Raw genomic sequence first — 15,197 nt, 5'->3', positions numbered from 1 at the left:
GTAATGTGGTGCTGTACTGCTGTTCACTGAGGATGTTAAATATGGAGGCGACTTAAATATAAAAGGCCTTTATAGAAAACAGTGATGACCATCTGACTTTTTCATAAAACTCATATCGATTGACAAAAAACTTTGGTTGTGCTTTGGAAAATCAATACGCGGTCACAGTCAGCCACAGTATCGAAGTGATGGACGTAACACACAACATACCAACGATGTGCTCGAAGCAGTCGTCAAAGCTCATCTCATCACAAGGTCAGTGTAGTTTCTGGAGCTTTTATGAGTGTTTTTAGGACTTCTCATTTATGTTGGTGCCGAAGTCGAACTTTTAACGTTCCAGGATCAAACATTTATTTAGAAGCTCAACTTTTAAACCAACGAGGACATCTGGAGAGTCAAACTGTCGAACCCCCCACACGGTGCTGCTGGGACACCTTTTGATTGTCCATGGCCGTCGTCATTGATTTCACCCTGTCGCTTCTCCAGTCTTTAAGTCTGTGACCAGGGGCTACTCTTAAGGCCTTACCAAGGAATTAAAAACCAAAGAGTTCATTTTCTGGGGAGCAGTAATGTGATCAAGGAATTTGCTGGGTTTTGATATCTCCCTGAGTTTGTTGGAAATAGGGTCCTGACACCGATGCTGGAGCGGCCGCTTTTGATTTGTTATTTGGGTTGTCATTGTGTTGATGCTGTTCAGCTGCTGTAGCTGTCAACATTTCTCACAATTTTTAAGAGTTTTATATTTGGTGGTATTAAAAGAAAAAAAACACATTTAAGAAATCCAGTTCAGCTCCTGTGGGGAATATTTCATCATTATGTACATTTAGGGATTAGAGCTTGACTGATACTGGATTTTTTGAGGCCAAGCCATTTTATTTTTAAGTGTTTATTCATTGTTATTCTACATTTTACAGTTAAAAATCAACCTGTCAGTGCTCCCTGGTGGACAAACTATGTAAATCTGAGTTTCACAAAGCAGATTAAAATGGAGGGGCACCACCTCACTTGAAATATAAAGCATCTTTATTTTTATTTGATACAACATTTAGGTTTATTAAGCTTCAGGGAAAACAAACCATGAAAATCACACAGCAAAGGCTACATTGATGAGGAGAAGAGATGCATTGGTATCTGATTCACCTTCTTTTCTAACCAGTTTCCTGGGAGACTGTAATGGAAACACTTCCCCTGTTTTTTAAATGACCTTTCTCACAATTGTTATTGTTCAAAAAATATGTTGATAATGATATATCAGTGATAACATGAATGGATCTCACTCTAGAAGTGATTGGTGAATTGTAAAAGTATTAACTGATAATTGAATAATGAAAACAGTCTCTGTGTCCTGTCCTTGATTGTTTTATTTAATGTTTGAGTGCAGTCGAGGCATTAAGTGTATTTGAGTCGGGCACATCCTCTCCTCCCCATCAAGTTGATTTTCCAGCATAAAGAGCCCTGCTGTCGACTCGGGCCGTATCTGTCTGCTTTTTAAAGTCCATTTCCTGCTGCTCCTTAAAGACGCAAGTGTGAAATGAATGTTTCTTCTTCTCAGCAAGGGCACAAATGTTTTGGCTGCTTTATTGAGCCTCGGCTTGACGAGAAGCCGTGGAAGCCCAAAGCAATCTTAAGAATTTTAAGGAATCTCTTTTTACTGAGCAGCCGAGCAGCACTAATACCACGAGACAGCGGCAGCGTCGTCTCGGCTGACGGGCCGTGGGTGGACGGTGGAGAGTTTAGTTTTCATACAGATCAAGTACTTACAGAAGCCGCCACAGGCTGCTCCACTCTGCTCCCTCAACCTCTTTAAAAAGAAAATGGTGTTTTTGCAGGGGAAGCTGCAGGGAGCCATTTTCTGTCATAGAGGCTGATCGCACTCTGAGTTGTGGACCAGCGTGTCCTTCAGCCCCTGAACGCCCCTCGTGCAGATGCTGATAATTATAATGTGCCTTTCATACTATAAGTTTGGTTGAAGCTGAATGATCTGAAAAAGCCGACCACAAAGCTAACAATATCACCGATTCTCCAACTGTTAGTTGCTATGCCAACTGTTGTAGTAATGATGGATCCATGAGGTGATTTCCACTTTTCTCCTGAGCTTTTATGTCATTGAAAAGGAAATATTCTCAGGTAATCTTGGTCTAATGAAAACTTTAACTTGTTTTAACCTCACACAGGAAATTGAGAAAATGACTCTCTTGATATTACAAACACCATTCTGTAGAGTAGTCCCTGTTTTTATATGTTTTGTACATCTGTAGCATTTATGTAAAATAAGGCTAAATTCAGGCTTCCACTCACCTGCAGTTACAAATGACAAACAAGTGCTAATAGTTAGTTATTGATGATAAATAAATATTCTTTGTGAGTTTTATAATCTGTAACTTTCCACTTCTGCATGATTTTAATTATGGTAACAATGAATTTCATTTGGTCGCCATGACAATGGCATCACATCCCTTTTTCTGCATGTGTTGGCGTTGTGGTTGTCTGCCTGAAGGGTCAGCATTGACTTTTTATCCAGTTTTAAGCTTCATTTTTTAAAGATATGCTTTTTACACCTCGTTCGTTTTGTATTTAAACCAGATGACGGATTTTAGTCACCGTGCGTCTGAATCTGAAGTTATCAGAGGAAAAAAGCTGAGTAAATGTTAATAGCATTGGTGAAACACTGATTTTTAATATGAAAACGCCGACTTTTGCTCTTGTTTTGATTGAGGCCGCTAGCGGAAGAAGTTACATACTGTGTGTTTAAGTTAAGTCAATTTATTCATAGAGCCGATTTAAATGCAACAAACGTCGACCTAAGAGCTTTACAGAGAGATTAAATGATGGGATTAATTGATTGATGATTGCTATCAAATAAAAACACAGACATAAATTAATTAGGAAAAGCATAAACAGTCGTAACACAACGACATTGCAAAGAAAACCAATAAAATCCAAAATCAGAAAGGTGGATTGTGGTGAGTCGCGTCTTCATGATGACACGAGGCCAAAGAAAAGAGATGAGTCTTTAGACAGGTTTTAAAAATATCAATGGAGGGGAAGATGTAATGGTGAGTGGCAAACTATTCCACAACAACGGAAAATGCTCCATCACCTTTTGGATTTTAACTGGGAGCGTGGAATGGAGAGCAGTGAGTGGTCAGCAGATCTCAGGGGTGTGGAGGTGGGATGAGCTGTTCAGAGATGTAATCCGGTTCCAGTCCACGCAGTGCTTTGAAATCAGTTCTCCCCTTGACTGGTAACCAGTGAAGGGAGGCCAGTACAGGGGAGGATGTGGTGTGTCCTCTCGCTGCCGTTCTGAACCAGAGATAAGACTGACTGACTGACTGACTGACTGACTGACTGACTGACTGACTGACTGACTGACTGAATAACAACTTTTCTAGCCTCCTGCTGATGCATTTAAGGACACACTGAGTGAGCTTTAGAAACATTGTCACCAGCAGTGAAAAGTATACGTAGCTCATGGACTAAAATATGAAAAAGAAAGAAAGAAAACAAGACAGCAGTATTCACCTGCTGGAGTTCAGGTACACTCAATTAAATCCAGTATATCACATCACAACCAGACCTGGGTGTTGATACTGAAACTTGTACTAATGGTTCAGAGGAGACACAACAGGCTAACACCTCCTGATGTCGGGCTTGGTGTTTTAAATTAATACCACTGCTGGTACAAAACCTGAGATACCACAACAATCATTTTTCTCAACCTTACTTTGAGAAATATATATTCTACAAAACTCTTTTTAAATTCATGGCTGAACGGTGCTGGGATTCTGCTTGGGGCCGTTTTTTAGATTCGAAAATAAATCATTATGTCTATGGAAACTATTCTTGGGTATTTTTTTAACTGTCTTGTAGCAGGAATATGGCTGTATGTGTATGTATGTTTACAGCACTGCAATGAACAGGCTATTCATTTTTTGTCATGTCATCGTCGCTATCTTCTGGACTAATTTGGCAGTTGATTGATAACAGTAAAACAACAACTCTGCATACGCTGTTTAAAGACCAATGGAGGAACAAGCGCTGAAAAGTTTGAAACATGGGCGTATTGGCTTTGAAAGTTGTGCTTGGACTTTTACCAGACTATGGTTTACAACTGAGGAAAGGGTGAGTAGATGATGCATTCTTCTGGACCTTTCTAGTGCAACGTGAGGATTCACATTGTTCTTGTCTTTCTGAAAAAGGTCGCAATTTGTGCCACACCCGGCTCGTAGCCTGCAGAGATAAATGTCACAACTTGAGTCTGTAATGTGCCGTGTCTTTGCTGGAACATAACTTTAAAAGGATGACTTGTGTTTCTACATACTTGCTATGTTGAAAGACACAAACGTCTGATTGGTTGATTGTTTCTCCACCCTGTACAAATGGTCGTCAATGAGCCCAGGACCGAACACCAGACTTATTCATCACAGAGTCACAGAATAAATGTGCGATGGGGGCAGTGATTCATTGGTCTGAAAGCAGGCAAACAATAACAGCCTCCACTCTTGTGATGACTCTGGCTGCAGGTATTTTTCCCCCATTAAGCCAAAAGAGCATGAGTGAGGTCCAACTCTGATGCTGGGTGATAAGCTCTGGCTCACAGTCTGCGTTCCACTAAATCCCAAAGGTGTTGGATGGAGTTGAAGTCAGGGCTCCGTGCAGGCAAGACAAGTTCTTCCACACCAAATTGGGAAAATAATTTCTTTCTGTCCTCTCTCTGTGGACTCCTGGGAGTCCGTTATTGACATCTGAGAGTCTGTTATCGTCCAGAAGCACAACAGGGATTTCTGGCACCAACTTCGCCAACTTTCTTGGTGAATGGAGGCAGGAAACAGTTGACAAAGGTCAAAACAAGCAACCCTAAATCAGGGTCATGACTTGATGAAGACCACAAGCCAAAACATTTACATGGACACCTGGGAATTTATTAGTGTCTCTATAGGGACACCTGGGAGTCCATTTTGTCTCATATCATGTCCATTTACCAAAAAAAACCAAAGGGAGATTGTGTTGAATCGTTCTTGAAGCAGTTTTATGCAAATCAAGAGACAAAAGAGCAAATTCAAATGAAAACATAAGAGTTTTGTCACTAGAAGAAGTTGTTGTACGACCTGCAGCTCCGACTACTTCATCTGCAAAGTCGTCCTCAGTCGGCGACACTCTTGGACGCAGCGTGACCTTGGTCCTCTGGTCAGATGAGTCATGTTCTGGTCTAAACTTAGTGCTGCTTCTCTCAGCTGAATGTTGGCTCATTATAAACACACCTGGCCTCTCGGGGCTGCTACAGAGAATTTAATATGTGAATACAGACAATAAGCTGGACCGGGCCGGATCAGAGCCAACACCACATGGTACCACCTTTATTCGCCCTGCTGTGTGTCCTCTGGTGTTTTCTCCCAATCTTTCAGCATTAGTCACTCTCTCATTTCTCTTTACACCTGCTTCCAAACACAAACGGTAGTAAACTCAGCTAAACTCTCTCACGCAGCTCTGAGAAAACACAGCTAGACTCGTGAGTACTTACTGTTGTTTTCCTCTGTATCAATCTGCTAAACATCCAGGTCTCCGGAGACGAAATGAAACCCGGGCAGAGTCTGGGATTCTACAAACAAAAATACTGTCTGTTTGGACTCATTGTTTGCTCCGTGCCTCAGTGGGATTTATATGATCTTAATTATAATTCATATTCAAATATAGAGTTTCTATGTACTTGGGAAGCTCTGCGGAAGATGGAGAGAACTAAATCAAAAACATACACCCAAAGAAAAAGAGGAGAGTTCTTCATGTGGCCTTTGATGCATTGAATTCAACTTAATGGAAGCTGATTTTCATTTAAAAGAATATAATGAGGTTACTAGTCAGATTATTTTTAGATTTTGCGTTAGAAAATCCTCCGGTCCTTTGACAGGATTAAGTGTTCTGCAACAATAAAAGCAGGTACGTTCCCCCAAGTGATGACAGATGATTCATGTCTGGTAGAAGATGGTTGGCCGAGGGATGGAGGGCAGTCTGAGGCTGAATGTATCAAGAGTTTAATCTTTCTTCATTTTCTCTCCTTTTCATGCCTCCACGCTGGCGACAGCCAGGGCCTGAGGCATTGTGTTTGACGTCTGTCCGTCACATTCCCGTGAACGCAATATCTCAGTAACGCCATGAGGGAATTTCTTCAAGTCTGGCACAAACATTCACTTGGACTCAAGGATGGAGTGATGAGATTTTGGTGGTGAAAGGTCAAAGGCCAAGGTCACAGTGACTTCACAAAACATGTTGTTTGGCCATAACTCACTAATTCAGACACTGATTATGACATTTAACCCAAATGTGTATCAGGATAAAAATTAAGTGATGACATTTTATATCAAATGATTAAAGGTTAACGTCACTGTGACATCATAATGTTCTGCAAAAACACATCTGGTCATTATTCAATGCTGTAACTCAGGAAGGAGAGACTGTGACCATATTTCCTGCTGGTTGGCGAAGGCGTACAACCATCAGGCGGTGATTCTAGTTGGAACATGCTTTGGCTTTAGTGTGATTCGTCTCTTGAGTTTAAACATTTTCAACTCATGCAGAGGTTCACCGCCAAGAGTGAATAAAGTCTGACTTCTGAGCCCATGTAAAATTCACTTTGTGTTCAGTCCAAACTCACTGAGACTAAGACGTTTAAGTCTTTATATCTAAAGGACAATGTTTTTAGTCAATTCCTTTCAAAATAACCCACAATAAGTGTTTTAAAAGTCAATGTGCAGTTAGAAACAAGTTATAAACACAACATTTAGATATTTTCACCTTTTAAGTAGATGAGTCAAACCTGTCTAGCAGTTACAGAGGAACATTATCATTCATTGGGAGTTGAGACAGTGTCAGGACACATTCATTCTTTTTGTAAATAATCTGTCATCTCTCTTTTCTTGAAGTCTATTCGTGGGTTTAATCTTTCACTTTTTCTTAACCTGATTCTTCCCGTCCTCAGATCTTGATACAGCGACATAGGGACAGCAAAACCAAGTGAATTTCTTTCTTTTTTTTCAGTTCTTGAATTCACATAAATGAAAACGCCAGAGCTTTCTCCCATGTGTCAGTTTCAAAGCAACCTCCAGTTGTGTGGAAATCATTCTAGATAAAAGGATGATTCCAGTTATAATGAAATGCTTCTGTGGAAGTGGTGGCAGCTCTCCAGTCTTCCCAGTTAATCTCTCCACTCTTCCTGTGGACCTTCAGAAGAGGAGAGGCCTCAGGAGATCAGCTGTTAATCCACCCTGACACTGACTCAAACTTCACTCAGTAAATGGAGAAAATGGATTTAAAAGAAGCCACAGCTTATAGAGGATTCACTCTCTGAGACGTTCTCCTGCTCTCCAGCTATAATACAATTAAAGGTCATATATATGTGTGTGTCCGGGCCTCATATCGACTGAACCCTCCCTGTGTCAAGGCTTCAGTGGAATTTCTGAACAGAGTGAATCCGTCTGACACTCGACCAGTGAAGTGTTAGCTGATGAGAGTGAGGACAGATTTGTGTCAGAGCACACTCGTCGTGACGGAGAGGAAAAACAAAAATGACAAACCCTCCAAAACTGAGTCCTTTGAGCAGCGTCTGAAGCATTGTGACCGCTCTGACTGTAAGTCTGGTGCAACATCGCCATCTGCTGATTGATTAAAACCTGCTGAAGTCTACACTGACTGACCAGAAAAATAGGAACACCTGCACAGATTACTGTGTGGATGCTGGGCACCATCCTCTGCAGAAGTCTGACACAACGCTTTAGTAGAATATCAATAACATTTGCTGATGCAAATAATTTACAAAATAAATAACGCTTTGTCTGAACAGTAACACAAACTGTGATGTGAAGGTTCTTTTCACAATATAAACATTATTATTTCCACAGTACATCAAATTGTCCTCTCAAATACAAACTACAAGGCATAACAACCGACTGATCCAGCTGTGCCAACGCCCTCAAAATCTGACACCGCTTCAGACGGAGGAGAGGTCGTCTCAATTCCATAAAAACTTCTTTCTTCGATTCCTCTCTCCTCACATCCTTTCCTCGCATCCTTTCCTTGCTACTTACATGAGAGGGACACAAACAGAGAAACAATGAGACATTTAAGGCAAATGTCGGATGTTGTTTTTATTGATTGTTCTGCTGCTGCAGGTTTAAACAAGGTTTTAAAGACAAATGACACAAATTTCTGCTGCTGTTTTGACCTTGTCTTCTGTGCCTCTGCAGGACAGATTCTGGACATTTCTATTTTTTAATGTGTCGTGAATTTTTACCATTCCTTTGCAGCAGCTTCCTCACTGGAAACATTCATCTGTTGTGTCTGATTGTGGAGGCGGCTGTGGCTCAGGAGGGAGAGCAGGTGCTCCATTAATCGCAAGGTTAGAGGTTCAACCTGCGATTAACGTCGGACATGTCAGTATTTCTGAGCGGGAAGCTGAACCCCCAAATTGTTGCTGATGACTGCTGTCACCTTGGACGGCAGCTGAGAGACAATTGTCAAGAGCTTTGTCCTGACAGGGATGAAAAGTTGTTGTTTCTGATATTTAAATAATAATTTCTGATCTTTAATTAATGTTTTTTGTGTTTTGTTTTTGTAATTGTTCCTTCAGCCTGGAGCCTTCCTGAGGATCTACAACCTGCGAGCGATACCAGGATCCAGTAAGGTGCCCGGCCTCACCAGCAGCCAATCAGAGGAGGTGGATCACCTGGCTTTTCACCTGCACGGTGGGACGGCGTACGGCAGGGGGATCCGGGTTCTTCCAGAAACGAGCCCCGACGTGCAGGAGCTGAAGAGGTACAGCAGGAGACGGGGACAAAAATACTGAGGCTAAAAATAAAGACATTGTGGAAAACTTTAACGAGGAACTTTTGGAGGAAAACAAAAGTTTGGAAGAAGATTTAAAAATTCAGGATTTAATCCAGGTTTAAGATCAACCCTCGCCGACACGTCCCTCTCTCTGTTTTTATATGTAGATGTTTGAATGAATGAGAATAGCAGTATGCGATTCGGCTCACCAGAACTATTCACTGTATTTCTGTTTCTATGTGGTGGTGATGTAAAAGCGTCTTCCTGTTCATGTGTCTGTAGAACCCTTGAGACCTTCTCAGAGGATCACGAGGACAGACTCTCTGATTTCAGCGACTCAGAGTTGTTGGAGGTCTGGAGCACGCCCCCAGAGTCGACCAAGGTGAAACAGCTCTGTAAGTTAAACTCTCTGGTGTCCTGACCGATCAGCAGCTGCAGTTCCTCTCACGACCACTAGATGCTGCTCCCGCATCACCTCTGATCAGCTGATTAAAGGAGACTCCAGAGGCGGCTCAGCCATTTAGTCCAGAACTAATAACACTCTCATCAGTTTCTAGCTCTACTTTGTCATAGTGCTATGTAGCGAATATTAGCATGCTAACATGTTAAACAAGTGGTGGAATAAATAACCATTATACCTGCTAAACACATTAGCATTCTGACTTAGCTCACAGCATCACTGTGCCTACATACTCACTGTGGCATGGGAGACATGTGCTGCTCTTTAGCAGGTGTGTGGCGGTTAACCAAAAGCTCATTTGCCAAACCAACCATTTAATCCTCATCCATGAAGTCTCCTCTCTTCTAAAATCTAAAAATACTTCTGGAAAACAGCTCTGATATAGCGGAAATCTCCCCCTGCTGCTAGCATGACTGTAGACTCTCAGGTTTGAGCGCTAAAGCTAGTGACAGCAGATGTTTTCTCTTCCTTCATGCTGTTCATGTTAGCCGCTTGTTTATCGTGCTGACAATTAGCATTTAGCCCAAAACACCAGTATGTGTGTAGAGCCTCACACAGCTGCTAGCATGGCTGCTGAAAACAAAATATTTCCATTGTGTGACTAAGATGGATGGATGATGGATGGATGGATGGATGCTGCAGGGAGCCGCCTCCGCTAGCAGTTCCTTCTAAAAGCCCACGCTTCACTGGGGATAAGATAAAGAGTTTGCGGACAGACAGACACATTAGAAAGGGTTGTGTCTGTGTTCAGACCTGCAGGCCTGAGGTCTGTTGTGTAACTCTTGAGTGGACAGAACATTTGAGACAAAGATTCTTTGCAATAAAAGCACAAAACTTCTTTTTTAATGTACTACTACATTAACAAACAGTTTGGCAGTAGATCAGTTTAAAGCAGGTGAAGAAAGACGAGGAGAAAACATCATCTTGAGTTCATGACACTGATGTACCACCATTATTATACAGAACATACTGTGTATCTCAGGTCCAGCTTTAAAACTTAATTTATTTCCGTATTTGTTCTCCGCCTGTGAAAGGTTCTTGTTCGCACAGTATTTATATATTTTGATCTGTTGTGAATTTTCCTGCATCCTCAGTTTAAAAGAACATTTGTAACAAGAGAATTGATCAATTTTATTTCAGTTAAACCAAACTTCCAGCATCTTTTACCAGCTGTAAATCTGTGGATTTATGTCTGCTCAGTAGCAGGAGGATGTTTACAGCGAGTGTGATGACTCTGCACAGTCGCAGAGGGATATGTGAGCTGGAGCAGCAGCAGAGTCTTTTTGCTTGTTTTAAGTCTTTCTAATAAAAACGCTCAGATCGCATCAGATGACTTTGTGTTTCCTGCAGCAGCTCAGCGGTCCTCGGTTTGTTTACCAGCTCTGTCTGTTTGTCTCTTTCAGGTGCTGAAACCGTGAAGTGCTGCACAGGTACGAAACACAACACTGCTGCCGATCAACGGGTCACGTTCAGCAAACAAAGTGTCACTCATTGTCTGTTTCCATCAGTTTGAGATTAATTTAAAGACTCAACGGTTTGTGTGGATCAATTGACTGATAGTAAACTGCACTTCTACTATTTCTATTTCTGTGCTTTCTCTTGTTTCTCAGTGATTCTGGATTTCTAGTAAAATTCTGCAAAGTGGGTCAAAGTCCTGGAGTCTGAGAAAGTCTGAGAAAGTCAGAAATATTCAGGGAATTTATTAAAAGACGAAGCATCCAATAACAGAGCAACAGTAGATACGGAACCCAAACATGGCGTTTAATTCTACCAGTATTATCGCCATGGTAACCGACCCTGAGCTCCGGCGCAGGTTAACTTCAGAGGATCAGAGGAGGAGACTCTGTGACCAGAACTAGAAATAAAAACTAAACCCCTTGATGACTTTACGCTGTGAAATATTTCTTTGAACACTTCAGTCGGACTGACCTCTCTCTTCATCTGCAGCTTTAACTTTTCATCTGCTCCACGTGTTCATGACAGTTTGTTCATCATCAGACAAAAGAGCCAAAATACTCATTATTCATGTTTCTGACGAGGTTGATTATAATTAAAAACTCTTTCACTCGTAGCAGGATTGGTAAACCCGGGGTTAACTGAGCCAGTTGATAACCAGCTTTGTAGACCAGGAAAAGTTCTCCTGAGCGTGTTGGACCTGCTGTTGAAGGTCCTTCTAAATGATTGTCAGTGCTCCAGGTCGTGGCGTGTCCGGTATTCGCAGTGTAACAGATGCTGCGACGCGACAGACTGTTCTCCGCAGCATGTTAAAGCTTTGGAGGTTGATGAAAGTCACTCTGCTTGTGTTTATCCTGTGTTTTTTTTTCTCAGAGAGAAGCTGCAGTCACGACTTGCAGCCGGTGACGCTGTCCAAGGTGAAGCGGTCCGGGCCAGGTCGAGTTCACCACGTCCAGGTCCAGCTGAGATCCTACGAGCCCCGCACACTCCACCAGGCTCTGAAACTCTACTGCAGCAAGTGCTCATCCATGTAGGCTCGCACACACACACGCACGCACACACGCACACACACACACACACACACACACACACACACACACACACACACAGAGGAAATGTCCAATCTGGTGTTTTCTAGTTTTCTTCTGTCGCTTGTTTTAAATTAAACGCCTGAAGTTAAATATGATTAAACCGAACGTCTTTCTGATGTAGAAATGTAAAGCTTTTGTTTTATCGAGTGCAGTTTACAGAAACTAATCATTTACAAACATGTTCATCAAACTGCAGCCGGCTCAGTTTGAGAGTAAACAAACACAGATTCGACTGTGGCACAACAGGAGACAAATGAATTATTAAATCTGTGCTTATTTACTTTTCCTCCTCTCTCCCCTTCACATTCATCTGTAAACATCGGCTCGTACAGGGAGCAGCACAGATAAGGATTGTTGTCGAGTTGTCAAATATAATGAAATGTGTGTTTTCCCTCTGACTGGACACTCTGATCTCAGGCTGGATGTTCCAGATGATGAACTGGTCTCAGGTCTGTTCTCTGAGGCGAACAGCGACTCCGGACCCTGCAGTCCTCCGCCGTGGTTGCTCTCCGGGAAGGTTGACGCCCCCGGAGACGCCCCGGGATCCGTGGACCGATCTCTGACCGTCCACTTGTCCTCCGAGCTCCTGGCCGAGGGCAAAACCAAAGAGCTCCTCTTCCTCAAGGGTGAGAATCTTCATCAGCTGATCATCAGGCTTTTTTATCCTCAAACCAGACACCTGGTGACGGAGCTTCTGGGGTTTTCAGGTTCGACTCTGGAGGAAACATGTCGACTAACGGCCGGCTACCAGAACATCGTCCCCGTGAGGTCGTCGGGAGGTCACCTGGCTCTGCTCGACCTGTCTGCACCTTTCCTGTTCAGGGGCAGGAGGCGATACTACGGGTCAGAGACCAGCTTCTAACAAACCAACAAAGATTTATGATGAAAATCCCTTTGAATCGATTTAAAGAATAATGAGTGGTGCATGTACCGATCAGCTGATTACACAGATACTGAGGCTTGTATTGGCTGATTTGTGGCTGATACACTGGGACCTTTAACGTGAAGGAGTCTCAGTGCATCAGGCAACTGAAAGATCAAAGTCGACTGAGTCAGCATGAGGAAAGATCAGATCTCACAGTTTTCACTTTTAATTTCGTTATCTGAGTCCGTCTACGTACCAGGTTCATTTTTCGTTTTAATTAAAAACAAAAAAAAACAGGAAAAAAAAAACAAGAAAATGATCGATTGTTTCGTTTTAAACCAAAAACAAAACAAAAAAAATATTAGAAAAAAAAGTCAAGAACATTAAATCTGAGGAAACAGTTCTGGTGTTTTTTTCTTCTAATTTTTCCTTGATGAATTGAAGACTGAAGGAAGGTGGTCATGGAAGTAAAGGTCAATATTACAAAATAAAAGCCAAGAGGATGTAATGGCCGTTCTATAAAGTAACATCATGCAAGCACAGACAGATAAAGATCTTGTTTCTGCTTTGTATTAAGACATGGAAAATATTTTATCTAAAAGTGTGTGATGTATTATTTACTTGCGTAGCCTGATCAATTTATATGTGGAAATAGACTGTGATTCTTTCCTTTGTCCAACCTTTTACTAAATCAGTTAATATTGAACTCCATGATCAAACTGATGTTCACTTTTATGGCGTTTTTTCAGTTTAAAACGAAAATACGAACTGCCTGAATGTACATTTATTTATCTGCATCCAGGCGTTTTAAACGTCTCCCTCTGATGACGATGTGATTTACGTTGAAACATTAGCTGCATCTCATTGTAACCGTTTACTCCAGATCTCATTTTTGCATCTGATCTAGTATCTGAGATGCTGTCAGACAGGTTTTATATGTTTTTATACAAAAATAAAACAAATTCTAATAATAGTAAATATCAAACCACATCAGTACATTAACCAAATGCAGCTGCTGCGGTTTGGCTCCTGATCTGTGAGACCAACAGTTTTAATCATGTGTTGGTTTAAACTGATTCATCTGTCTCTCTGAGCGACGGTCTGGAGCCGACTGAGGATCATGTGCAGAACAAACGTTCAGATTTGAGCTTGAACGTTCATTGTTGATTCTCTACAGAGGCCGACGGTAACGTCTCTGCTTCAAAGTAAAGGTTTAGAGTTCATCCCTGACCTTGGAGAGAAGATCTCCTTCTTATGAAGCCATAAACTGAGCTGTGGAGTCTCATCGCTCCATCTGTGGGGATGATGGCGGGATACAGTTGGTTATATTTCAAATTAAAAGGCCCTGCTGTGAGCCAGAGATGTGGATCTGTGGATTCTCTTTATGACTTCCTGTCTTTGTTTTAGATGTAAACGTTGCTCTGATGCTGCAGTGAGGGAGCCGAGCACTGAGGGAGTCGAAGTGATCGATGAGAGGATGATCGCAGAAGGTGAGACGGTTCGGTCTGAGACTGACAGTGATATGTGAGTGTTGTGACTTCAGCTCCTTCTCTGTTCAGTTATTGTAGAAAACACTTTTTCTTTTTCTGTCAGATGAAGTCAAAGTCAAAACCTGTGACTGTTCTCTGGTTGCAGTTATTTTAATTTGAGGATTTGCAGCTTTTCTCAGTTTTATATCATTTTGAACAGAACATTTTGGACTCGAATCAAAACATTTGAAGACTCATGGGAAATTGTGCTGAGCGTTGTGGCATGAATCAATAATAAAAACACTTTTTAAAGGCAGCCATACTTTTCTAACATTAAACCTCTGCTCATATCTGCAGGACGCCAACATTACTCTCTCCCAGTTTATGTTTGTGTCCTTTCCCCCTTTTTTGTCCTGATTCAGCAGCTTGTAAGAGTTGCTTGAACGTCACCTGGCTGGTCTCAGATCTGTTCCAGCCGCAGCTTTCCCCTCTGAAATAAATCACATGGGCGTTAATGTCTCTGCTCCTCTGCTCCGCAGCTCTCGGCGTTCAGCTGCTGCAGTTCGTCCTGCTGATGAAGCTCGAGCTGCGCGACGCCACCGACACGCTGCACGTCTTCCTGTGGAGAGACGCAGTGAGTTTCACGTCACGTTTAACGTCCCGATCGCTCTGGATCAGATCCAGGAGGAGGGAGGAAAAACCACGCTGTGTCTGAACTTTTACTGAAATTTTAGTGTAGTTTGTTCACAGAACTGCAGGTGAAACAAAAGGTTAAAAACAAGAAAATAACGTGATGTTCAAGGTAAACGTCGCTTCTGGTCTGTAAACTCAGACTCGCTTTATTTGTTGTCTCTTATCTTATTATGTGTCTTTTAATCAGGAGCTGTTCTTCAATGTGTCAGCGGATGACGTAGCAGCCAATCAAGAGGCTCAGAATATCATCCACCAAACCATGGACACCCTCTGTCCACCGGGGGGCGGCACGGGTACACCTGTCATCCTCACACACACACCTGGATTAAAGAGTTTATCTTTCTTTG

At 42.1% G+C, this 15,197-nt stretch overlaps 1 protein-coding gene across 3 annotated transcripts in view; it reads left to right on the top strand.

Annotated features, from left to right (window-relative positions):
• The window catches only part of pot1 (protection of telomeres 1 homolog), a 59,793-nt gene that overhangs the window by 44,200 nt on the left and 396 nt on the right, over positions 1-15,197 (top strand). For all 3 annotated transcript variants that reach the window (XM_023419955.2, XM_023419954.2, XM_087177605.1), the window contains exons 11-19: positions 8,621-8,805; positions 9,100-9,212; positions 10,681-10,707; positions 11,606-11,762; positions 12,241-12,449; positions 12,531-12,666; positions 14,096-14,178; positions 14,697-14,791; positions 15,038-15,143. In XM_023419955.2, the coding sequence (XP_023275723.1) occupies positions 8,621-8,805; positions 9,100-9,212; positions 10,681-10,707; positions 11,606-11,762; positions 12,241-12,449; positions 12,531-12,666; positions 14,096-14,178; positions 14,697-14,791; positions 15,038-15,143 (1,111 nt within the window). The remainder of the gene's footprint in view (positions 1-8,620; positions 8,806-9,099; positions 9,213-10,680; positions 10,708-11,605; positions 11,763-12,240; positions 12,450-12,530; positions 12,667-14,095; positions 14,179-14,696; positions 14,792-15,037; positions 15,144-15,197) is intronic.

Source organism: Seriola lalandi, unplaced genomic scaffold (genome assembly GCF_002814215.2).
Source record: "Seriola lalandi dorsalis isolate HSWRI2012SDOR001 ecotype SW California unplaced genomic scaffold, Sedor1 jcf7180002054614, whole genome shotgun sequence".
NCBI lineage: Eukaryota > Metazoa > Chordata > Actinopteri > Carangiformes > Carangidae > Seriola > Seriola lalandi.
The sequence above is the reverse complement of the archived record's forward strand: the minus strand, read 5'-3'. Positions and strand labels throughout refer to the sequence as shown.